The sequence below is a fragment of the Chiloscyllium punctatum genome, chromosome 23 (genome assembly GCF_047496795.1).
Source record: "Chiloscyllium punctatum isolate Juve2018m chromosome 23, sChiPun1.3, whole genome shotgun sequence".
NCBI lineage: Eukaryota > Metazoa > Chordata > Chondrichthyes > Orectolobiformes > Hemiscylliidae > Chiloscyllium > Chiloscyllium punctatum.
Genome location: NC_092761.1, coordinates 74,967,411 through 74,994,803, shown reverse-complemented (window position 1 = coordinate 74,994,803; position 27,393 = coordinate 74,967,411). Strand labels below are relative to the sequence as shown.

Genomic DNA, 27,393 nt, shown 5'->3' with positions numbered 1-27,393 from the left:
AGCTCCCGCCACCACACCTCCCCCTCCGACCCCTCTCCAGGGCATCTGGACTGCACACCAACAAGAAGACTACTGCTGCTGCTGCTGTCTTTGTGGGGTAAGTCTCCAAATAGCGCACACACACATATACACACAACATTTTACTGCAAAGTTTTGACAGGTTCCGTGTTTGCCCTGTACAGGACAATGTTGGAGAGATTATTTGGGGAAGGGTGGTGGGTTTAGGGTACACCCCTCTGTAGAACTCCAGGGAAAGTGTGGGGAGAGAGAGAGGGTGGGAGGTCAGTCATTTGGAGACAGTGCCTGTTTAATCCCTGTAAACAAAAAACGCAATCATTGCTGGAAACATGTCTTTGATGTAATGTTTCTATCGGGACCTCAAGAACTCCTTTGGATAATCAGATTTTTGGATAATTGGTATTCGGATAATCAAGTTTCCTCTGTATATCATTAAATATACAATAATAAAGATTTATGCAGCTTATCATGTAAGAATGGCCACTTGTTCTTTTTTAATACATTTCACCTTGGAGTGGATTGCGGCAGTGTCAAGTGAATGGAATGAATAATTGGGCTGGGTGTTAGCAGTTGTTGGATCTACTAGCATTAGTTTTTGCTTGGTGGGCGATGTTAAATGCTCTATCACAAGTTACTTTATCATACATGCAGCAAATATCTGGCTCAATTGCTCTCTTGATTACTATAAAATACTCAGATGAACAATTAAGTTGAAAATGATGTACTGAGAAGAACAAAATTCATTGGAATTAACATCTTATGAGAGAAACAATTAATGGTAACTTCACATTATAGCACAGAATGGCTCTGCAGCAGCAATTGCTCCAAGTTGGATTCTTCCCTACCTTCAAGGTGATTACAGGGACAATGGTAGATATCTATCCAGTACAGAAAGGGTAACTGTATAGACAGAATTTTTCTTTAGAAGTTACGCATTTCCTGTTGTGATGGAATGTGTGCATTTAGTTATTTGTATATTTTACAGTTATCAAACCAACCTTGATCTTTCTGTCATTAACTTGGAAGTGACACTGTGCAAGACTACTCCTTTCTGCTATTTTAAGAGAGGTTTTAGAGATTGTTCCTGTTAAGCTATGAGATAAAAGAAACTGATGGAAGTAGGTTTAGTTTTTATGATAACGCTAAAAGATACTGTTTTCAGGTTTCTGTCCTTTGGCATTGTTCTGTATAGGACACCATCTATTGCCAGCGAATGACCAAAGGATTCATTTTCTTGGATTATATCAAATCTTCCAATCTACACTTAAACTAGTATCCATTACAGGGAAGATCGCTTCCATTTGTAGCAATATCATCAGCACATTCTTTACAGGGGAAATTGTGATTTTTCTACAAGAAGCAATATAGCTTATCAAATGCTATATTTAATAACATTCCTTTTCAACTGAGTTTCTATTTGTAATGATGTTTGACCCTAAAATAATATACTTTAAACCCCTCCAAAACAAAACCAGTAGTTTATGAAATGAGACTATAGTTTCTGCAGCATTTTATGACATAGTTGCAAATGTCATTGCTGCTACATGTTTAAGATGATTTAGAAATTGGAGAAGGGTCGAGGTAGTTTTAGGGAAGGAACAGTGACAGAGTGGAATAATCTCAGGGGAAAAAGCAGCAATGCCAAAGGAAAGGAACAGTGGATACGAACAAAGTACAAAAAGAATTACAGACAACACTATTTTCAAAAAATGAGAAAATGTAAAATGAGGGCAAATAGAAAGTTAAGAATGTTCACAACATTAATATTTAAAGAATACCCATGTAAAATGAAAGAAAAGCAAAAAGGAAAGTGTGAATAAAGGTATTCTTTGTATTCTTTTCAGTCACATTAGGACTGGTGCTCATAAATTAATACAGAAAGAGAACGTCCAGTAAGGAACAATGATTTATACTGTAAGCTTGATAAAATGATAAAAATGAGAACATTCACTTCACAACATACTTCACAATCACAATGTCGTCGATTGGAATAAAATAGATACAAACACATTTAATAAGAAACGTTACACAGGATCAGTTAATTACTAAACACTCATGATGAACAGTAAGCTTAAGCAACAAAAAAAAGCTAAGACAAATGATAAAAGGATTGCCTCATTTACCTTAGAAATAATTAATCTCTGATAGAAATCAAATATTTTAACTTTACCATATTAGAAGGCAAGCAACACACAAAACAGACAGTGTAGCTGCATGCAAAGGAGGAGGAGTGAGTATGCATAGCTAGTATATTATAATTTTCTGTGATAAAAGCCTCACTCAGTCCCTGGAGATTAAACTCAGATGCTGGTAAGAGCAGGAAATGATTTTATGGACTGAATGCAATGTGAATGACCAGTGTTTGCAGTCCGGTTGGTCCAAACCAACACAACATTATGACAAGACCTTTTCTCCTACTTGCAAAAGCAAACTTGAAAATCCATAGCCGTATTCTGAAAAGGTTGGAGTTGACTGTCACCAGCTCCTGCTAACAATCGATAGCTGGCAAAAACTGAACCTGATCTGTTTTTGTATAATCAATGAATCTAATAAATAGGATAAAAGAACATTAATTCAGAAATTTGTAGGTCTCTGTTTCAGCTTGAAAGAAGCAGACTGTGAACTAAAAAGTAATTTTTTGTCCAAAGTTTTTATATAGTTAAATACATTTACTATCTTTACTCCACTACTCACTTTGGAAAATTCAATAGGATCAGCAATTAAAAGGAATTCCAATATATTTAACATTGCCAGCACACTGTGGCATTGCATGTCCTTCTCAGAATTACATGCAAAACCAAAAAGCATCTTCTGAAAGTAAGTGTTTCCAGGGCACTCTCAAATGTATTCAACTGAATAGCAACGGGCCCACATTTATAAAGATAAAGTACACCAAGAATTAAACAAACAAAAGTAGAAATTGCTGGAGAAACTCAGCAAGTCTGGCAGCATCAGTGGAAAGAAAATCGTTAACACTTCAAGTCCTGCAACCCTTCCTCAGATCTCGAGTTTCACCAGAAATTTCTAGTTTTTGTTTTAGATTTCCATCATCCGTAGATTTTTGTTTTATTTCCGTGTAGGAAGAACTATAGACTGGGAAAACTGAATGCCTAATTGAGAGACAGTAATGCGAATTAATTATCATGAAACTGAAGAATCCAATAAGGCAATAAGTAAGGGAATGTCTAATTGAAATAAGGGAGGATTTTCCAGTTCCTGAATTCAACCTCACACCAAATATGTTGAGGTGGCTTTGCATTGAATCGTAACATTAGATTCACGTATCAAACCACGTGCCTGTTCTCACAGAGAAACATCCAAGTTTATGCTAGTTTTCAATAGCGCCCACTGTCTGCTACATACCTTCCACCAAGCAATCATTGTTCCAAGAAAATTATTTGCAGCTGGCATTATTCCAAGATAGAATTTATTAATGTTTATGGCTCTGTCCATTGCGCTCCAAAATGGAACATTTTTCAACAAGTTGTAGTCTTTTACATCCACTGATTATTAATTATGTAAAATACATGCTAATTTCACTGGTGAAAGCAGGCCTTCATTTATCAGAAATATATAGCTCACCACAGTGACTATGCATTAAACTAATTTTATTAGGTTGACATCAATCACTAGAGAGTTTTTGAATAAATGTGTTTCTCAGGCATTCCACTGTCAAATTTCACCATCTGTATTATCTGTGATAATACCTAATATTTAAGATTAATGAAATCCAAATGCTGTAATAGTAAACTTGTAATTACAGTGATGATTCTTTATTAATTTGATAATCTGTTTATCTTGGTTCACAAGAATTATTAGATTTGTTTTATTCATTCACAAGATGTGGACATCACTAACCAGGCCAGGAGTTTTTTGCCTATCCCTAATTGCCCAGAGGGCAGTTGACTCTCATGTGTATGGGGTCTGGAATCACATGTAGGCCAGACGAGGTAAGAATGACAGATTGCCTTCCCTGAAGGATGGTAGTGAGCCAGATAGGTTTTCTGACAATTGACAATGATTTCATGGCCATCATTAGACTCTTAATTCCACAAATTCCACAATCTTCCACGATGGGGTTTGAACCTAATTCCTCATGACATGATCTGGTTTTCTGGATTAATAGTCTGATTAATAGATTGAGATGACAACGTTGCTTTAAAGCCATGGAGTCACCCGATGGTAGGATAATCTACAAACTGATGTGAATAGATAATGAGCTTGCTTGAAACCCCTCACCCCAATTACCAAAGGAGCCAGAAGGGAAACTTTGTATGATTTCAGCAAAGACTCACACATCTGCATGCCTGGAGTGATGTTAAGCATTGCATTAATTTAGAAAGAATGCATGAGAGACATAAAATTTCTACTTCTTTATTTATGCATTGTGAGTGGGCAGAAACTTGAAATTGTTTGGATTTTTATGACTGAGATTTGATTAATTTTTCTGTTCTCATCGACAAGACTGTATCAAGAAGTAAAAGGTGATGAACTGTTGAACTGTTCAAAATAATATGAAACTGCATCAAAAGACAACTAGGGGCAAATATTTGCTCTGGGCATGTTAGGTATAACAAAATCATCAACTGTTCACTTCTATATATATTCATTAATGGGATGTGAGCGATTGTTGACAAGGATTTGTGGTCCATCTCCAATTATACATGAGAAGTTAATGTTGAATACATTAGTTCACATTACAACAACAAAGCAGAAACCTTAATAAGAATTTTATAATCACTTAAAAGGCCTACACATGTTTTGCTGACATGTTCACAAGATGACATGTCAGGATATATAATTATTTCCAGTGCCTTATCCACCGGTCTGATGAGATGGGACCACAATCCAGAAAATAATGCTAAGATATTAAATAGGTAGAAGGTTTCACACACAAACAAGCAAACCTGAATAAAATGGGTGACTTATGCATGCATGCCTTTTCTTATAATGAACACTCTAATTTTTTTTTAAACCGTACACAAGAATGTAAACTGACTACAGTCCTCCACTTTCACTTATGTTTGTAATCAATTGAATTCACCCCTTTTTGTGAATAAAACTTTAAGGGAATGTTCATTATAAGTATCTAGATAGAAACTGATGTATTTTGCAATTACAAGAGAAGAGCATGTTGTCAGAATTTGCTCTTCCACCATGCATAATATCTACTCTGAGACAATGGAATCACAAGAACTCTATAGTCTATGAAGACAACAAATCACGGATCTAATGAGAGGGTTCTGGTTTCCAAACAATCTTCATAGCATCGGAGAACATACTGAACAGAGTACAATTCTATAAGTGATTGCCAAGTGATTGTATATCATTATTCAATCATAATCCTGACCGAATGTTATACAGCACTGAGAGTTTAATTGTAGAAGCAAAGTAATTTTCCTTTTTAAAGCTAGCGTGCTGTGGGAGAAGACATTTTGTGTTTTGCAAATGAGTTAATTACCTTTGTTTAAAACCTCTAATTTGATAAACTATTAATGTAGCCAATATTTTCAATATCCTACCAGCAAACAATGCAGTGCCTGTGGATTTAATCCATAAATGCAGCGCATAGTTGAGGATCAAGCTCTATAGTCCAGAAAGTGCCACGTTCAGCAGCAGTTTGTACTAGATCAGGTGATTCCTGCTGATCCACTAATTTTAGTGCTACAATTGGGCTTGGCACCAATGTATGTGTGTCTGTCTATACAGGATGCTCGTGGAATCAGAAACATGTGCAAACTGTACTGTGACAAATGGTGATTCCATGTGGAGTGAGCTATGGTTCAGTTCCATCAAGTCCTCCTTGGGCTAGACAGGCAACAAAGTCATGCATAACCTTGCCACAAGCATGGAGGCAAGCAGGAAAGAGTGGACTTAAAATTATTGGCTCCACTTAATCTTTGTCGGCAAGTTAATAAAATTAATAACATACAAATGATGAAATTTGTGCTCATTCTCCATCTCAGTGAAGGAGGTACAAATTCATCCACAGTTACATCAAGCCAGATTTCATTGACTTGTTCTACCTGTTCTCCATCCTTGTAGGTGTGAGTGCCTTTCATCCAGACAATGGTTGGGGTAGGGTCACCCTTAGCCTCACAGGTCAATGTAATCTGTTCTTCCAGCTCTACTGCAGTCTTGTTTTCCACGTATGTAATTTCAGGTTTCACTATAAGACAAAAAGTGTTTTAAATCCTGGTTAATGACATACTGGCACCAACTAATAAGGAATGTCCATAAACTGACTGAATTTGTAGTAAGCTAAGATGATGATTCAGCAGTTAAAACAGGAGCTGCAAAGTCCAAATTTTCAGTAAGAACAACGTATCAACAAAATAGCCCTAACTGGAACTTCATTTCCCATTGTCATTGTCTGATTCAGAAACTGGAGCATGGTGCAGAACCAATTGTTCCCGAGTGGACTAATTCATAAAACACATGTACTAAATAAAAAGTGAAAATGCTAACTGCGTTTCATGGCTGACAGATATCCAAGTAGGGAAATTCTAGGAACGTGTAGGTATGAAATTAAACAATTAGGTAATCATCGTGTTCAGAAGCTTTTAAGTAAATGTGCATCATTAAAACGATTATGGAGAAGTGCTTACAATTTTAAAAGCTCCCCTGATGTGCACTTTAATACTTATGCAAACCTCTATGATTTTTGGAAAACTACTAATTCCAGCAACCCATTGGGCTATCATTTAGTGACTCTGAAGCAGCAAGATGTGGAGTTGTTCTGTTTCTTGATCCACCAGCAATGGTTCACCCAAGAGACAAAAAAAAGTTCTAGCTCCTGTTCAGCGATATTGTGACATACCTCTGGAGCAAGTGGGATTTAATCTGGGCCTCCTGTGCAGAGGTAGAGACACTGCCCCAGTCTCGAGACTGAAATACTAAATGTAAATGAACAACTCAGTGTGGTACTGAAGGAATATTGCATTGCCATCTTTTGGATGAGAGAATAAATCAAGACTCTGTGTGTACCTTAAGGCGAAGGTAAAGGATCTCACAGCAACTTGTCTAAGAAAAGCCACAGTGTCCTGGCTAAAAACTACCCCTCAATCAATGCGACTGAAACATGGATTATCTGCTCACGGTCAAATTCCAGTTTGTGGAAGCTAGCTGTGTGTAACTGTGAAGGCTGACATACTTCCTGCCTTCAAACTGAGCCTTCTAAAGTGCAGAAATGGCTTTAGGACCTCACAAGGTGATAAAAGGCGCTGTTAGACATAGCTTTTTCTCTGCTTTTCTTGAACGCTGATTTGAAGCATCTAACCCAATATAAATTTAGCTTTAGGTGTAATGCAAGATGGATAACAGTACAACAGTTGCCCATTTTTGATCCTACCCAACGCTAACAGAAAGGAAAAATCAAAGTGTGAATGAGATGGACCTGAACTGTGATTAGGAACAGAAGTAGGCAATTCAGGCCCTCCAGTCTGCTCTACCAATTCAAAGAAATCAAAGTTGATTTGTCGCCTAACTTCACATACCTACTTTTGGTTCATAACCCTTAAATAAATTGTTAAGCAAATGTATTAACTCAGACATGGAATTAATTAATTAATAACTGATCCAGCATCCATTGTCTTTTTGTGGACGAGAGTTCCACACATCTACCACTCTCTGTGCAGAAGTGCTTCCTAACATCTCTTCTAAATGGTGTGGCCCTAATTCTCAGACAATGCCTCCTAATTTAGAGTTCCCAAGGAGTGGAAATAGTTTATCTAGCCTGTTTCTTTCCTGTTACACAGTCAGACAGCATGGAAACAGGCCCTTCGGTCCAACTAGTCCATGCTGACCATGTCCCCAAACTAAACTAGTCACACCTGCCTGCATTTGGCCAATATTCCTCAAACCTTTCTTATTCATGTACTTACCCAAATATCTTAATCATGTCACTGAGTCTGCACCCACCACATCCTCTGGCAGTTATTTCACACAATAACCACGCTGCGTTAAAAAAGAAAGTTGCCCTTAAAACCTTTTTAAATCTTTCATCTCTCACCTGAATAAAACTTTCCCCCTCGTTGACATGCTTCACCTTACTCCTCTCCCCTCTATAACCAAGGCCCATCACTGAATATCAAATCTTTATTCAATTCAGATTCCACCACCTGCTATGTCAATATTGCATTTGAAGACTTCAATCAGATCACCCTTAACGTTCTAAATTCTACAGAAAATGGACTTAATTTGAATAACTTCTCATACTTCATTCCCTTAAATCCCAGATATCATTCATGTAAATCTATGTTGTATTTCCTCCAAGGCCAATGTCTCCTTCCTAAGATGTGGTACCCAGACTGCATTCAGTACTCCAAGTAGGCTTTAACCAGGATGTTGTATAACTGCAGTACAACTACTGCATCCTTATACTTCAGGGGCAAGATCACTCCACCCAAATTGCACAAAGTTTCATCTTTCCAAGATGTATTTAATTATTAATTTAAATTTGATCAAATTGAACATGACACAAAAATATCTGAATTCAATTCATGAGCGATTTGTGTGGTGCTTTATGTTGCAAATATTAAATTGCACGATTTCTCTCAAGGCTGTATTGTAGGTTCTCTTCTACAAGGTAATCCTTTTGTTTCAGGGTGGTCAATATGACAGGTACAATCAAATGATTGAAGTACATTATATATTTACAAATCAATTTTACAAAACAATTCATTAAAAAAAAAGCAAACAATCTCTGTATCAAGCTGTGATCTAAGATAAAATGTTGATCAACCACTTTTACATAGCAATTACCGTGGACATGATATTCTCAACAGTGGTTCAATGGCCATCAGTCTGAATGCAGTTTATACCACGCGTGGAGAGCAACAGAGTTAACAGTTCACTTTGATGAAGCTGATTATTCATCTGCAACATCATCTTGGTTTCTCTCCCCAGATGTTACCTTACATGCTCAAAGTTTCTAACCTTTTCTGAGATTTTTAAAAATCCCCTCCTAGATTCTAGTATCTTCATTACCTCACTGGTGTTTGCTGTTTGCATTACATGTGTTCATGAACAAATGAAAATAAAAATTTTCTGAACAAGTAAACAGTCCATCTTTAATTCTGTGCTGCTTGAATGAGAGGAACAGAAATTCAATTCCTGGACTAACGCAATAGAATATTTTGCCACCAGAGGGAGCTTTGTTATTTTTCAAACATTACTTTCTCCTCTCCTGGTAAGAGGACAGAACTGAAATTGCTTGATTTAGTTAATGCCTTAAGATTTTGATACTGATGGTGCATGGATTAGCACTTAAACAAATACATTTGAAATTTTCAGATTTTGAACATCTCCTGCAAGTTGGACTTCTACCTATTCTGGAAGATACCCCACAGACTCCAGGCTCTAGGTTGGAAGGCAAATTCCCTGGACAGCTGAACGATTTCTCTGGATTAGAGGTGGAGGTTTGCTGGGTCAGGTTGCATTTGGAAAAATACCATATTGCTTGATATAAGAAAAATCAATTGCTTTTGTGTATTGTTACAACCTTAATAAAAATGGGTAGCAAAGTAGCTCAATGGTTAGTACAGCTACCTCACAGCAACAGGGAATCAGGTTCGGTTTCAGCCAAGGACAACTGTCCAATTGGAGTTTGCACATTCTTCCTGTGTGTTCAGGGATGTGTAGGATAGATGCACTAATCAGGGGTAAATGTAGGGGAATGGGTCTGGGTGGGTTACTCTTTGGAGAGTCGATGTGGACTTGTTGGGCCAAATGGCCTGTTTCCACACTGTTGGGATTCTATTTGTGTTCAACTTTCAACATCTGATTTTAACCTAAACCATCCAAGACCTAAATGGACTAAAGCGATTGTGAAAAGAGGACAAATACTGACCAACAATGCCTGCCATGATCACCTGACCATATATCATAGCAATCTAAATAAAACTAATGCCAGCACTGCAATTACCGTTTCAGCCAAAGGCAGTGAAACTAGATGATTAAGTTAGCATCAAGAAATCTTGTTTTAATTCACACTTGCATGAGGATTACATTAGATTCCCTACAGTATGGAAACAAGCCCTTCGGCCCAGCAAGTCGACACCGGCCCCCTGAAGAGTAACCCACCCAGAGTTATTCCCCTACCCTATATTTACCCCTGACTTTGCAATTTATGCATGGTCAATTTACCTGACCTGCACATCTTTGGATTGTGGGAGGAAACCCATGCAGACACAAGGAGAACGTACAAACTCCACACAGACAGTCACCCGAGGTGGGAATCGAACGCAGGTCCCTGGCGCTGTGTGGCAGCAGTGCTAGCTACTGCATCACAGTGCCACCCCATTAACCTGTTAGGAGATTTAGGGATGTGTCTAGAGTATTCAGCTCAGAAATACAATGGAGCAGAGTCAGGAATACACAAATACACCCACAATCAACAGCTGCTTGAGCAACAATAAGAGAGAAAAAAGAAATATGAACCTACAGCAAAAATGTGGAAGTCTCCACCACCCTGTCGCTCAACATCAAAGTCAGTCCCAGTGAAAAAAGCAACTTAGGATATCAAACATTCACTGGGAATTCAAGATCTATCAAGTTTTTTCACTGCTTTTGGAATATTGCATGCAATTCTAGTCTCCCTCCCATCGGAAGGATCTTGTGAAACTTGAAAGGGTTATGCAAAGATTTACAAGGATGTTGCCAGGGTTGGAGGATTTGAGCTACAGGGAGAGGCGGAGTAGGCTGGGGTTGTTTTCCCTGGAGCGTTGGAGGTTGATAGGTGACCTTATAGAGGTTTACAAAATTATGAGGGGCATGGGTAGGGAAAATTGACAAGATCTTTTCCCTGGAGTGGGGGAGTCCACAACTAGAGGGCATAGATTTAGGGTGGGTGGGGAAAAATTTAAAAGGGACCTAAGGGGCAACTGTTTTTACAGAGAATGGTGAGTGTATGGAATGAGCTGCCAGAGAAAGTGGTGGATGCTGGTACAATTACAATATTTAAAAGGCATCTGGATGAGTATATGAATAGGAAGGGTTTAGAGAGGTATGGGCATGTGCTGGAAAATGGGACTAGATTACGTTAGGATATCTGTTCGGCAAGGATGGGTTGGACCAAAGATGTGGACGAGTTTCCGTGCTGTACATCTGTATGACTCTATGCTGCAGAATACAAGTCAATAATTAAACAACTGGCCTCATACATAAAATATAAATCTCAAGGACTTGAATAACTTTAACTGCAATTGCCTTTACACTAGATATTCTTCACACCAACCTTTTGAAAATTTTTATTAATTTTTCAGGGTTAGAAGTTAAGAAAATTTATTTTCCTTTTTTTTTCCTTTTATTTTATTTTCCTTTCACAAAAAGACTCTTGCAATTTGCTGACTTTATTTCAAGTTAACCGTGTTTCAGTTTAAGACTGAGCTGAGTGTTAACAAAGCAAAAAATATTGTTGTGACTCACCAATGGAAAGTGGGAGTTGAAAACAGGGAAGAATATTCCACTAGCTCACCTGGTTATAACAGTGTCAAATACTGCATTGCTCTTGAATTCCCCATCTTTATACTACCACATTAACTACCCAGAAGATACTGAATAGGAGACTATTCAAACCAGGTAAGGAGTGTTAATCTTTGAGTTGTATGTCACAATATCACTAGGTAAAAACAATGACTGCAGATGCTGGAAACCAGATTCTGGATTAGAGTGGTGCTGGAAAAGCACAGCGGTTCAGGCAGCATCCGAGGAGCAGGAAAATCGACGTTTTGGGCAAAAGCTCTTCTTGGAAGAGTGAAGAATTCATCATCCGCAGTTCTCACTCTCATCCACCACCAAACTGCTGGGTAACAGGCAGGATAGGGCTGGATGTTCTACTCTAATGACAATTGCGTCAAAATGTGAAGAGTTTTACCAAACACTCGGAGAGTGATCTCAAGCTCAGCGTCTCCAGCCTTATTCTGTGCAATGCAGATGTAATCTCCGTCATCTCTTTTACTGATTTTGTTGATTGTGAGTTCAGAGCCATCTTCATTCATAATGTATTTATTCCCATCTGCTTCAATTACCACATCATCTCTGAAAAAGAACACAGAAAATGAGATGTGTCAGGCTAATAACTACAAATCAGAGGTTCTGCAGAGAATAGGTGTAGCTGCAAAATTAGAGACAGAGTTCTTCGAAGACATAGGTGGCTTTACACTCAGTGAATGTAACCTTGTGACCATTGGAGGGCTTGAGCATGGTTAAACATAGTTATTATTAAATAAACACAGCAAGACCGTGCCATTGTACAATACGATACAGAACCAAAGCAGGTTTTTCTAAAATATGTTAAGTAATGCTTGTCCCATTTTTCACAATACTTTATTACAGCAGTAAAATAAAGTCAATTTAACTCTTGTACCAGAGGGGAAAATATTTCAAGAGAATAGACCTGCTTCAGAGCAAATAAAAGGCTTTTTAAAACCTTTTTAACACTAAGCCTCTTGTGCATCATAAAAAGTTAAATCAATTGCAAACAAAGCTGTTTTGGCTCCCATTCTCAGACAGTTTTCCAACTCACAACACAAAGAATACAACTGAATTGAAATTAATATCGACGTATAGAGGCAAATTTCAAGAAAGGGGAATAATTATCTGTACTTAGCTAACTTAGTAATTTAGGTTTTTGACATCCTCAAGTGCTAAGTGGAATTTAATGAGTGAGGTGTAACAATTTCAACTGTTTTTTGCAAATAGCATGCATTGTAGATATAGAGCACATAGCAACACAATGCGTGACTGCCTTCTTCTCGTCTTCAGCTACTATATATTTTAGAAATTCATCAAAAAAAACGCCTCGTGCTGTTTTAGTAACAGTTATGATTAACTCAATGCCAAATGTCTTGAGGATTTCAAATGACGCACATCTACTGTTAAGAAATAAGAGACAAACTAATTTGTTGACGATACACTGTGGTAAAATGACTGTGTGGAACACCAAATCATTTTAATATGCCCTTTCTTGAAACAAAATTGAAAAACAGGTCAGAGAATTATGGTACCAGGTACTAAAAGATCAACACTTGATAAACATATCTGACATTTTTACTCTCCCTTACTTCAAAGTTTGGGAGAAGATTTGAAGCTCGGGTGCTCGTTGTTGTGGTTCTGTTCGCCGAGCTGGGAATTTGTGTTGCAGATGTTTCGTCCCCTGTCTAGGTGACATCCTCAGTGCTTGGAAGCCTCCTGTGAAGCGCTTCTGTGATGGTTCCTCTGGCATTTACAGTGGCCTGTCTCTGCCGCTTCCTGTTGTCAGTTCCAGCTGTCCACTGCAGTGGCCGGTATATTGGGTCCAGGTCGATGTGTTTGTTGATAGAATCTGTGGATGAGTGCCATGCCTCTAGGAATTCCCTGGCTGTTCTCTGTTTGGCTTGCCCTATAATAGTAGTGTTGTCCCAGTCGAACTCATGTTGCTTGTCATCTGAGTGTGTGGCTACTAAGGATAGCTGGTCGTGTCATTTCGTGGCTAGTTGGTGTTCATGGATGCGGACCGTTAGCTGTCTTCCTGTTTGTCCGATGTAGTGTTTTGTGCAGTCCTTGCATGGGAGTTTGTACACTACATTGGTTTTGCTCATGTTGGGTATCGGGTCCTTCGTTCTGGTGAGTTGTTATCTGAGAGTGGCTGTTGGTTTGTGTGCTGTTATGAGTCCTAGAGGTCTCAGTAGTCTGGCTGTCAGTTCAGTAATGTTTTTGATGTATGGTAGTGTGGCTAGTCCTTTGGGTTGCGGCATGTCCTCGTTCCGTTGTCTTTCCCTTAGGCATCTGTTGATGAAATTGCGCAGGTATCCGTTTTTGGATACATTGTATAGGTGTTCCTCTTCCTCCTTTTGCAGTTCTGGTGTGCTGCAGTGTGTTGTGGCCCTTTTGAATAGTGTCTTGATGCAACTTCGTTTGTGTGTGTTGGGGTGGTTGCTTTCATAGTTCAGGACTTGGTCTGTGTGTGTGTGGCTTTCCTGTAAACCTTTGTGGTGAATTCTCCGTTCGGTGTTCTCTGTACCATCACGTCTAGGAATGGGAGTTGGTTGTCCTTTTCTTCTTCTCTAGTGAATCGGATTCCTGTGAGTGTGGCGTTGATGATCCGGTGTGTGTTCTCTATTTCTGTGTTTTGAATGATTACAAAGGTGTTATCCACATATTTGTGGCAAGACTGTTTGTTCTAACCTTTGCATTACCGCTTCTGCTATGAGTCCAGAGATGGGTGAGCCCATGGATGTTCCGTTGATTTGTTCGTATAGCTGGTTGTTGAATGTGAAGTGTGTTGTGAGACACAGATCCAGTAGTTTAAGTATGCCGTCTTTGTTGATGGGTTCAACGTCCTGTTGTCTGTTCTGTATGTCCAGCAGGTTGGCTATTGTTTCTCTGGCTAGGGTTTTGTCGATAGAGGTGAACAGTGCCGTTACATCGAATGAGACCATGGTTTCTTCCTTGTCTATGTGTATATTTCTGATGATGTCCAAGAATTCCTGTGTCGATTGTATAGATTGTCTGGATCCGCTGATCAGGTGTTTCAGTTTCTGCTGTAGTTCTTTGGCCAGTTTGTGTGATGGTGTCCCTGGTAGTGATACTATGGGTCTGAGTGGGATATCTGGTTTGTGCACTTTAGGTAGTCCATAGAATCTGGGGGTGTTGTTGCTTTCAGGTTTCATTCTTTGTCGGTCAGACCTGGTTATCTGTCCGTTTTTTTGTAGGTTCCTCAGTGTGTTGTTTATCCTATTGGTGAGCTGTGGAGTGGGGTCAAACTCCCTCTTTTGGTAGGTGTTGGTATCTGCAAGTAGTTGTTATGCTTTTTGGGTGTACTCTGCTTTGTCCAGGATGACCGTCATTCTGCCTTTGTCTGCTGGTAGTATAATTATGTTCTTATCGTTTCTTAGTGATTTTAGTGCTTCTCTCTCCTTGGTGTTGAGGTTATGTGTTTGTCTTTTCCTTGTTATCAGAGGTACGATACTTTGTCTCACTGTTTGTTGTGTCTCTTCTGTCAATCCATTGTTCCTGAGTGTGCATTCTAGTGCTGCTAGGAAATCTGCTGTCTTGGCATCCCTGTGGTTGTAGTTGAGTCCCTTGGCTAGTATTGTTCTTTCCGTGTCTGTGAGCTGTCTGGGAGAGGTTTCTAACCCAGGTGTGTGTTGTGGTGTCCTCTTCGTTATGTGTTAGTTTGGCCATTTTTTCTTTTAGTGCCGTTTTTTTGCGGTGTGTGGTCCTGTTCTGTCCTATGGTGACGGCCTGTTCTATGGTCCGGGTCCATTCCTGATTGGTGGTTTTTGAAATTAACAATTTTTGGCGCGCAATTTCTTGTCTGTATTTGTGAAGTCTGTTGTGAGCGTCTGTAATCGTTACCTGGATCATCTTGAGTTCATTCTGTCTGGCTGTGTCCCTGGCTTGTGGGTTGTTGACTGGTGGTCTGTATCTGACACATGGTGGAAAGATGCGATTCTTTCGGCATTCATACAGGAACCGGAGTTGTTCGTATGTGGCGCTTAGGCGGTTGGCACAGGATTCCCATTTCTTGGCTTGTCTTAGCGTCTCTCGTCCGTAGGCGTTCAAAGTTTGGGAGAGGATTTGTAGCTCAGATGCTCGTTGTTGTGGTTCTGTTCGCCAAGCTGGGAATTTGTGTTGCAAACGTTTCGCCAGAATGAAGGACCCGATACCCAAAACTAATGTAGTGTACAAAATCCCATGCAAGGACTGCACAAAACACTACATACGACAAACAGGAAGACAGCTAACGATCCGCATCCATGAACACCAACTAGCCACGAAACGACACGACCAGCTATCCTTAGTAGCCACACACGCAGATGACAAGCAACATGAATTCGACTGGGACAACACTAGGGCAAGCCAAACAGAGAACAGCCAGGGAATTCCTAGAGGCATGGCACTCATCCACAGATTCTATCAACAAACACATCGACCTGGACCCAATATACCGACCACTGCAGCGGACAGCTGGAACTGACAACCGGAAGCGGCAGAGACAAGCCACTATAAATGCCGGAGGAAAGATCACAGAAGCGCTTCACAGGAGGCTCCCAAGCACTGAGGATGTCACCTAGACAGGGGACGAAACGTTTGCAAGACAAATTCCCAGCTCTCCCTGACTTCATTTATTGCTTTTGATGAGTTGACTCATTCATTAACAGTGGATTTCAGAAAAATGCATTATACAGCTCTATGTAAATATTCCAAAGTACTTTCTGAACTCTGATGCAATTTTTAATTTAGATGTATATTAAAATAGATACTATACCCATAAAAGATTCAAAATAATGACTCCTATGCAACTTTTAATGTTTTAGCATCCATTCATAGTCAGTTCGCCTGTGAATTTACACTACATTTCTTTAATCATATTAGTGATATTTAATGAATTGGAATATGGAAAACAAAAGGCATATAAAATGTTTCCAGTACTTTGCAATTATCCTGTGCTTGACACAGATATCTGCTCAGCCATCCTTTTACACACTGTAATGCTATTCTGGAGCATGAGGGCAGAAGTAGGAGCTGAAAAATACTGCCACTCTTCAGAAGATCAGTCCCACTTCGAACACATGTACAAAGGAGAAATAAACCTACTGAAGTCATGTTTTCGTTTGTAAATTAGTTTCCTATGGTGAGCAAAGTCAGCGTTGCAACCAGCCAATTTCACGTGCTCATGGGTCTGTCAACATTCGTTTCAAGCCACAAACAGTTGCATTTTTAAAAAAATGCCGATCTATTTGTGTTGAATTTTTTCTGTATCCTCTTCCCATCTGGTTTGTGTTACAGTTATATCATGTTTATTATTTATGTCTATTCATTATCTGGAGCACAACTACCATCAGAAATTGACAAAACGTCTTGCAGATCATGAAGTTTCAGTTTATCTCAATCCATTATCATCCCAATGAGCCAGTATAATTAGCCACATGGCTCTAGGCTTTGTTGGCGAAAGGAGTGTGTCAAGAAACCAGGCAAGGTACCTGTAGCTGGTCACTACCTAACGTTGCCTACTGGATATTGTTTCAATATGATAGTGAGGAAGACAGAGCTCTGGCTCATCTATGCAGCCATAGAGCTTTATCAGTTCTCATTATTACAGCCCAAAAAATGAAAAAAAAAGACACTTGGTTGAAGGACTAGAGGGTTGTCTGCATCTGTGGGACTGCACTTACGTGATTCAGTTTTTCTTTTAGAATTGCAAGGAGGAGGATTAGGAGGAACAACAAAAGTGCGCATATTTGCTTGAAATGCAGCAGTGAAGCATTTGCTTTCTCCTCTTTTATTTGTCACTTCACCAGCAAAACCAGGAGATTCATCTACATTTGTCGGCTAATATGAATTCAGTTTGACATGGTTATCTTGAATGGATCCCACAAAACCAAATTGCTATTTGTTTGCATGATAAAGGACATGTATGCATACATGTATGCTGTGTGTACATTTCATTGATTATGACGATAAACCATTCTGGATTGTGTTGAATGGTGTTTTTCTGCATCATCACAAAAAAGAATCAGTCAATATACTGCTCAGTTCCTGCTAACGCTATAAGCAATGGCATTAAATGGTTTGCAATCTGAAGTAGATCATGTGAAGGGAGTTGAGCACTGTACATCCAAATTCCAAAAATGCTGAAAGGTCGGTAATGTCTGAGTAATTGTAGAGCTTTTTTTTAAGTCACCAGAATCGTGGACTGGGGAGAGTCAAGGGATGTTGTGTTGGTGGAATTGCAGAACACATTTGCTCAGGATCTGCACAGAAGATTAAAAAAAATCAGTTCACAAGGAAAGTACCTTGGAATAAGTCACTGACAATTAATGTGACCATGATATCAGAGGATAGAAATGAAAGGTTCATACGCCAATTATGAGAATGTGACAACTAGTGTTCCCCTGTGATTTGCAATGGGCTTGTTTTTCACTATTTATTAACAACTGGAGTGAAAAAGTGAATTCACATTTACACAAGTTGCAAAGGACACCAAGCAGCTATGTGGCTCAGTGGTTAACACTGCTGCCTCACAGTGCCAGGGATGCAGGCTCGATTCCAACCTTGTTTGACTGTCTGTGTGGAGTTTGCTCCAGGTCCTCCAGTTTTCTCCACAATCCAAAGACGTGCAGGTTAGATGAACTGGCCATGCTAAATTACCCATAGTGTCGAAGGTGTGCAGGCTAGGTGGGTTAGCCATGGGAAATGCAGTTACAGGGATAGAGGGGGTATGGGTCTGGGTGTGATGCTCATCGGAGGGTCAATGTGCCAAATGGTCTGCTCCCACACTGTAGGGAATAAATGATTCTACAAGATGAGAGAAAGGGGGCAGAAGATAATGTGGGAATATAGATAGTGAGCACACAAAACTGTGGCTGATGGAGTTCACCAAAGCAAACTGGGAGTATTTTCTTGGAGAAAAAAATAGATTTATGGAGGAGTGAAAGGACTTAGGTATCTGTTTCACAAAACAAGAAGAGTGGTTACTAATTCAAAATCACAGCTGAAAAGCTGATTAACTAATACTGGAAACTGTTTCGGAAAGATATGAATAGTATGACTTGCTTTCTTTTCTAGTTTCACAAACATTAGAAGAAGAAACATTCTTATGTTAGTCAATAATTGGTTTAAGGCAGCAACAATTTATTTCCAGATTCAAGATCAATTGATTGATCACCCACTAATCTGCTGAAAAGTAAAAAAACAATTTGTCAGTTTTTTCTGTTGTACAGTCATCAGGACAATTCACAAAAAAAGCAATTCAAGGGGAATATTAACATGTGTGCTGCACATAATGAATCAATGAAAGGCTGTCACCTATTTCATGGATTTGAACAGTTACCATGCACATTTATTCCTTAAAGAGCTTAAAAGACAATGGTATATATAGCTTCCAATACATTGAATTCAATTGACACAATCCTAAACTGATCATCAGCGGAATGGTTAGCATACTCATGATTACCCTACAAATGCTGCCCAAGTGAGGAATCACATCTAATATCACTAATTGTGTTACAGGTTTTGCAAATGCAAACTGATTGGGTACAGTCAGCAACTTGCTTGTTGTGAACAGCTGAAGGTTATCTGATACAATCCAACAGACTTTGCAATTCCAGTATTTGTATTGTTAATTCACAGGGACTTGTCTGCAGACGGAAAGAACATGTGAACACTATACCCAACAAAATAGGTGACAGTTTTGGCCTGGTTCACTTTGTCAACTTGACTGATTTAAATTTACACAAATCTGACTGTTAATTGCCTATCATCTTGAACTGGGACATTCTCCATGGCAATTCCTCGATCAGCGTGCACTTGGAAACCAATCAGTGCTTTCCTCCCATACAGTGCAAATGTTCGCATTCCCGGTAAATTTGTTTTCTTATGTATTATCCTAATGAGCACAGGACAAAAAGCTTCATTGAAAAGTGTTTTAGTTACTAATACTCAAGTTAGATATTAAAAAATACTATTGATTGATTTTTATATTCCATAATTTGAAAAAATATATTTGGAGCAACAAGTTGAAATCTATTCAATGGAAAAGATCTCTGGAACCTTTCAATGATTTAATTATCACTGTCTGAACAGAAAGCAATTCCAAAGCAGTCAGAATAATCTTAATTCTTGTTCAAATTTTATTAATCTTACCTCATCCAGGTCACCTCTGGCTGTGGGAATCCATCTGAATCACAAGTCAATGTCACAGACTGGCCACTGTGCGCTGTGGCATTCACCACCATGTCTCGGGGATGTATGCTGGGAGGAACTGTAACAAAAGAGTGTGAATACCATGTAAGGTGACAATATATATAAAAAAAGAATAATCATGAATGCCATTTTCCGTGGTCCATTATCCCTCATCTGCAACATTTCACTATGACATCCTCTATTGCCTCTCGGTTTTCAAGTTACATATGACTGCCCATTCATGGTTTAGTTTCTATTTACCCGATCATATACACAAGCACATTTAGGTCATTTTATAGCAAATGTTTTTCTATCTTCCCACATCATTACCTCCATAGTCCCAAGGATTTATTTTTATATCCCCTTCAGTGTCTTCTATTCCTCTGGATTCAGCCTTCATTTTATTACTTCTATTTATGGAGTGTAATATAAATGCAAACTGTTGCTTTTGTTTATGAAACAGCTTGGAAAATGAGATGAGGTGGTAAATAACAACTGCATACATTTGCTTTGAACAATGTTTTATTTAAACTGAAGAGCTGTGCAATTTACCAATCTGGGTTAATGACCAAAATATTGAGAATTAAACAACTTACCATTAACAATAACCCTTATATCCTTGAATTTGATTTCACCACGGGCAGCAATTATTCCTTCACATCTGTAAGTCCCTTCATCTGTCTTCTTAATACGGCGAATTTGCAAGTAGTTGTTGGGAAGCATAGTAAAACGATCTAAAATAATAAAAATTGGAAATCATCAGTACTCATATTTTATAAAAGCAAAGCAATCGAAGTAATTTACCTCACAAAACCCAGAGGTTAAAGATTTCTACTCTCTAACTTTGGAGCTTTCTCCTTCAGATCATTTTTCTTTCAATCATGATGCTCTTTCTCTTCCTTGTTCATAAACTGGGACTGCATTTCTCATTAAAATACAGTTTGCTTCTCCTATAGTATTCCCAAGAATTGTCACAATCTCCAGATTCCTGGACAAATGGAATGGTGGGAACATAATACAAATAGACCTATTTAATAAGATGATCCAAAGGGTGTATTTTGACTGGGTGATAGTGTTACCATGAATGTTGGTACAAGCTCAAACATGAAATCCTGCTTTGTACTCATAATGACCAATTTTTGCTTCATTTGTCAAAAAGAAATATTTCATTCTCAGTTGCCTGAATGACATGCTCATGAAGGTCACATCCAAACCCCACCAGACTAAAAACCCACACAGAAAGAAAGAACTGGAGGTCTGCTCTACCCAGCAGAAAAAAAAAACACCCAGTTTGCTGCTTGATAATTCCTACAATTATTACCTTGAAGTTAATCTGTGTTTTATGAGCTAGGTGTCCATTTTGTTTCTAGTTCACACACAACTTAGTAATACATAGTACTTATCACTTCCAATAACTGACATTTTTTGACAGCTATATTCTTGATCCAAAAACCAGCTATTGTACTACATAAAGTAACCAATCTGTTTTCCTCATTGTACTGAATTTGAGCTTCTATTTGCAGAATTTCTTTGCCACAATTAAGTTTGAGAACGATTATTGGAATTCACTTTAGCTTAAAAATTCAATAAATGCTTCTCTCAATTCTCTGTAAACACTTTAAGTAATTTTCTACATTAAAGGCACAATGCAGCTAGAACTTCTTTTTATTAAATCCTGAACAGAATCTATGAATTCTACTCTTTCTTTTGGCAAGTTGCTCAAAAGCTAATCTCAAGTACCTAAAAGGATTTCAAAACAAAGACATAGCACATTTCCATTTTGATATTTGGATTCTCAGATCACATCATGTGATCAGAAATAAAAATGGACGAGGTGGTTGCAATTTGGTATATTACCTTATACCAAAAGTTTCCAAACAATGGATTGCTTCTCCCTCATGGAATGTTGGGACGAATAAGTGTTGTTGCCAGCTCCGAGACAGCAACAGCATAGTTTAAAAACTCTGATATAACCAGCGTTAATTTGCTGCAAGGTCCCTTTCAATGCTTTTTGTTTGGGGGCATGGCCTAATGATCTGAGGCTGAAGTGCAAACACCAGTAGGGCCTAAAACAGTTGATATTTAATTGTGTGCTTTTTTTTGTTGCTCTCTATTGTCTCTATCAGGGTGGCACAGTGGCTCATTAGTTAGCACTGTTGCCTCACAGCACCAGGGACACAGGTTCGATTCTATCCTTGGGTGACTGTCTGCGTGGTGTTTGAACATTCTCCCCATGTCTGTGTGGGTTTCCTACCAAAATCCAAAGATGTGCAGGTTAGGTGAATTGGCTGTGCTAAATTGTCCATTGTCTTCAGAGATGGTTAGGTGCATTAGTCAGGGGTAAATATTGGATAATAGAGTAGGGGAATTGGTCTGGGTGGTTATTCTTTGGAGGGTCAGTGTGGACTTGTTGGGACAAATGGCCTGTTTCCACACTGTAGGGATTCTATATCAATTTGAACACCCAAACCCATAAATCTTCCCAGTTGGGTCATAGCAAATGTGAAATATTAAAACAGGGTCACAGCAGAAAACAGGTGAGGTAGCTTTGCCTTAGATGTTGATTCAGATCCAAGCAGCACGTCAACATGGTGTTACTTGATCACGTTAACAACAAGAGTGCAACCAGCATGAATAGCACAGTTAATGAGCTACACTCACAATATTACATTGTAAGACACAGGAACCATCATTTCTATTCAATTCACTGACACTTTTTGACAGCTGGAACATTTGTCCAAAACCTATAATTGTACCACATAAAGTGACAAATTCATTTTTGTCATTGTGCTGAATTTTATTTCCTATTTACGGAATTCCTTGTTACAATTAGGTTTGAGGATGACTGTTGGAATTAACTTTAGCTACAAATTCAATAAATGCTTCTCTCAGTTCCCTGTAAAGCACCTTAAGTAATTTTATAAAATAAAGATACACTGGAAATACAAGGTATTTTTGTTAAGACCTGAGTAAGTGGTAAAATGGTGAGCCCCACTTTAACACCACGTGCCATGGTTAAATCTGGGTAGCAATGCTTGGTGAATGTGACAGTTGCTGGGTTGCGTAGAGTATCAGTTGCGGATACTGATGCTGTCGAAGCAGGTATAGGAAGGATTTAATCTTCTCATGAGATTTTTACATTGCAAGGATAAGCTGCAGTGGACCATTTCTTTAGCCAACTGCTGCTTAAATACCGTCATGTCTGAGCTTTTGTGTTATAGGAAATGAGTAGCTGTCAAGACATGCTCAAATTGGTCTGTGCAAGATGTACAATAAAGAAGGGCTTGCACAGAACATTCACACCATGGAAACAGTGCACCAACACTGGTGTCATGACAGTGGATAAAATCAGGAGATAATTTCTTGCTCAAATTACTTGGAAGTTAAATTCGCATAAAATATTTTTGCATGCATAAGCATGTCGACTGCTAAAACAGAATGACAACTATTGGTCTGTCATGAGAAGGTCTGCAAATAAAATTAACACTGACAACATTCACAGAGATCAAGCTCACACTGACAGGAGCTCGATTAGCAGGACATTATCTTTCACAGAACCATGTGAAGCTCTCGATTAGAAAGAAGAAATGGCTTAACTGAATGCAATTTCCAAAAACTCTTGTGTAACACAGAAAACTGTCAGGTGATCCCAACAATCGAAGCACAAACAGGTTGTGTGTGGTAATGGGCAGAAACAAAAAAAAAGCGAGATTTCAATACAAATTCACTGCATGATTTGTATATGCAAGACAGAATTAATAGTCGTAAACCAATGTTCTAACTTCTAAATTTAATGCTTTAAATTCTATTATTCAAAGTTGCAAAGGTGGTTAATCAACAGGTGGAAATTTTCCAACTTTCTTTTTGAAAAAGGTGTGATGGCCTACTAGTATTATCACTGGACTGATGATCCAGACACCCAGCTGGGGACACAGGCTCAAATCCTGCCACCTCACCCCCTCTTCCCCCTCCCTGAACCCCCAACCACTACCAGGCAGGGAGATCTTATTGCATGTAGAATCATGGAGCAGGCTCAAGGGCTGAATGGCCTGTTCCCAATTCTTGTTTGGATTCAAGGGGGCACACAGTATGCCTTAAGCTAGAAATTGCTAATTATGTTTATTGTGTGAAGTAAAATTATACTGCTACAGAATAAATTCATAAATCACATCAAATGCAATGCTTGAGTCAACTTTACTTCATAAACCTGATATTTGTTTTCATTAATCCTCTTTCGGGCTGTTTTATGGAAAGTAATAAATCAGGAATTTGTTAATTACTCTCTATGGGATCTGTCTTCCAGATTTATTTTGATGTTGAGAAAGTGGGAATTAGAAAGATTTCGTTTAATACAGATGCATATTTAATTAAACCGAGAGAAGTCACTTCAACCTGCAACTAATTTCCCAAGATTCTGACACACGCATTTTTATTCTGGGTATTTAGTTATTGTTAGTTGTTGACCGATATATGACATATTAAATTGTTACTCCTCCCTTCTCCATCCAGTAACATCAATATGCCAATGGAATCTCACTTTATAGTCTTTTAGATATAAAGAGGATTAAAGAAAAGATGCTAGAAAATGTGTGAAAGTGAGGTGAGGTGAAAGTGTGTACCCTGAAGATGTATATCTACAGTCAGTGGGACATAAATCAACATTCACAGAAGACTGGGAAATTTTTACGTGGTGACAGCATTTCAATATCAAAACTTAAAAATCGAATGTAATTATTTCATGGAAAGCGGGTGCCACTGCCAAGGTCAGGGTCTGTTCCATATTGCTGGAGGATTCTTCAGAAGCGCACAAGTAAAGCTGACTCTTTCTTCAGAGTCACTGCCTATAATGCAGTGATTCAGCAGCCAGTAGCAAATTTGGCTGCACCACGTGCAGAAAGCTGACAAAGACTTGGGTCAACAAATATGATGATGTGGAGCTACATGATCAGCTGCAAGGTTCCTACAGCTAACACGAATCCAACGGCTGTGATCATAGACAGGGTAAATAGAGAAAAGCTTTTTCCCAGGGTGAAGGATTCAGTAACGAGAGGTCACACTTTCAAGGTGAGAGATGAAAAGTTTAAGGGGGATACACATGGCAAGTACTTTACAGAGGGTGGTAAGTGCCTGAAATGCGTTGCCAGTGGAGATGGTAGAGGCAGGCACAGTAGATTCATTTAAGTTGCATCTGGACAGAATCATGAGTAATGGGGAGCAGAGGGATACAGATGCTTAGGAAATAGGCGACAGGTTTAGACAGTGGATTTGGATTGGCTCAGGCTTAGAGGACCGAAGAGCCGGTTCCTGGGCTGTAAATTTTCTTTGTTCTTTGTCCTTTTTAACAGCTGCCTCCACTCAACAACATTATGGGCATGTTGCTATGGGACGAGTCACTGGGCCACTCTCCTACAACATCTCCACTTCAGCAACCACCAGACGGGTACCGGTCTTTCCACATATGGTGTTTGTTTTTATCTTCTCTTCAACCCATCACTTAGTTGGCTTCTGCAATCCAGGACAAGCTTAAAAACAAGACAAGTTCTCAATACCTCCTTCGTAACTGCCGAGTACAATTCAACGGTGACACACCGGTTTAGGACCTTACTTGATCTCTGAAAGAATGCAACACTGAACTTTACAGAGCCCCTCAGTCACAGAGCCACACAGGAAAACAGGAGCACAAAAGAATGCCGGTCTTGTCTGATCTCTCGCTTGGCCTTGATATCCAAGCTGGCACTAAGATAGGTTTAGAAAATGCAGTCTTTCATACTAATCACAACTGACCAACTTCGAAATGTTCCTGGCAGTCGAAGACCAACGAGAAAAGGATTTCACAGACGTAAACAATTTCAAGCAGAAATGAACCTTGCAAAGCAGACTTAATTAGGTTTGGGTTCCAGCTTCTTTGTGTGCTTACCTCTATGATTCAGAAATGAATCATATCTATTTAACACCGCTGTTAATGGGGATAATTAATTTGTCATTAATACACAAGGCTTCCCAACAAAGCTTTATGTTTCTCTTTGGCTGCTGGCCCTCAAGCTTAGAAATAAACTCTGAATTGTCACAGCTGCCACAATTTCCACATTAAATATTCTAAGGTCCTAACCAGGTTACAAATATAGAATTTAAACTGACCAGGTCCGACATCCCCCATACCTGCATGCCGCAGAGAGCAGCAGCCCACTCTTTGCTACCACTGAAGTGATACAGACAAGAAAGACGCACCAACACCAGCAACCTCAACCCAACATCAGTAGCATTGATGCACTGACCCCCCTTGATCAGCTGTGATGGGCTGGGCACACCGTCAGTATGACCAACACGAGACTACCCAAGCAGGTGCTCTACTCCCAGCTCTGAAATGATAAGACAGTCCGAGGTGGATAGTGGAAGTGCTTCAGGGATACCCTAAAGGCCTCACTGGCCAAATGGGATATTCCCACAGACCCCTGGCAATCACTGGCACAGGACCATCCAAAGTGGAGGAGTGGCATCTGAGCACCACGAAACTTGTCGTCAGGGAAAAAGCAGAAGCCAGGCAAAAACAATGAAAGGAGTGTGCTGCTGCACCAATGCCCCACCCACCCCTGTTCTGTGATGACCACCTGCCCCAAGTGTAACAGCTGCTGCACCTATTTATCAGTTTGTGCAGCCACCTACGGACTCACCGAGAGTGCAAAGAGGGTCATTCTCGTCTGAGAGGGGCCAATGATGATGACAACTGACAAGAATCGTACTGACAGTTGTTATTGGCTTTCCATCTGGCCATGACATGGCACATTTAATCTCCACCCTGCCTGTGTAACTGTGTGTCTATTTAGAATGATGGAAACATACAGCACAGAAGGAATCAATTTGCCCTGTCTGACCTCTTTAAAAGAGCAGTCATATCCGGACCCTTAACCCTGTTTTTAGTCCATAATCATGCATGTTCAACAACGAGCCTCATACTTTGCTCTGTCAATGATCTTTTCTCTCTGACCTCTTGCCAAAGGGACGAGTCTTTCTCCATCTATTCTCAATGCAGCTCCCATCTTGAAACCTTTATTAGGTTACCTCTGAACCTTGTACGTTCCACAAGCCTTTCTTTATAAAGGTAGTGCCTTTCTCTAGTAAATCCTGGTAAAACCTTCTCCCTTGCTAAAGCTTATACGTCTGCCTTCAAGCGTAGTGCCCTACAATTGTCCTCAGTATTCCAGCTGAACCTATCCACTGATGTAAACAATTCCACTTGATTTCTTTTCTTTTACATTCCATTCCCTTGTTTGTGTCCGTAACCACCTTAACAATTTGCTCTGCCACCTTTAAGTTTTAGGGATTCCAGGCAAGCTGGTTTGCACTGCTCAGTGCAATCGCCTCTGAGTTTATGATAAAGGGACGATCATTGAAAAAGGAATTGAGGATGGCTGGGCCAAGGACACTACCCCGAGGAACTCCTACAGCAACGTCCTGAATTTGAGTTGTTTGACCACCACCACCACTACTTACACCACCAGGCACCCGGGTTCGATTCCAGCCTCAGCTGAAGTTTGCATGTTCTCCTTGTGTCTGCAGGGGTTTCTGCCAGGTGCTCTGGTTTCCTCCCACAGTCAAAGATGTGCAGGTTAGGTGGACTGGCCATGGTAAATTATCCCATAGTGTCCAGGGATGAGTAGACTGAGTGGGTTAGCCACGGGAAATGCAGAGTTATAGGGATAGGGTGAG

At 39.5% G+C, this 27,393-nt stretch overlaps 1 protein-coding gene across 18 annotated transcripts in view; it reads right to left on the bottom strand.

Annotated features, from left to right (window-relative positions):
• The window catches only part of ncam1a (neural cell adhesion molecule 1a), a 497,275-nt gene that overhangs the window by 156,091 nt on the left and 313,791 nt on the right, over nucleotides 1-27,393 (bottom strand). For all 18 annotated transcript variants that reach the window (XM_072593194.1, XM_072593195.1, XM_072593196.1 and 15 more), the window contains exons 5-8: nucleotides 20,283-20,420; nucleotides 19,648-19,765; nucleotides 11,894-12,057; nucleotides 6,045-6,187 (exon numbers count right to left, since the gene is read on the bottom strand). In XM_072593194.1, the coding sequence (XP_072449295.1) occupies nucleotides 6,045-6,187; nucleotides 11,894-12,057; nucleotides 19,648-19,765; nucleotides 20,283-20,420 (563 nt within the window). The remainder of the gene's footprint in view (nucleotides 1-6,044; nucleotides 6,188-11,893; nucleotides 12,058-19,647; nucleotides 19,766-20,282; nucleotides 20,421-27,393) is intronic.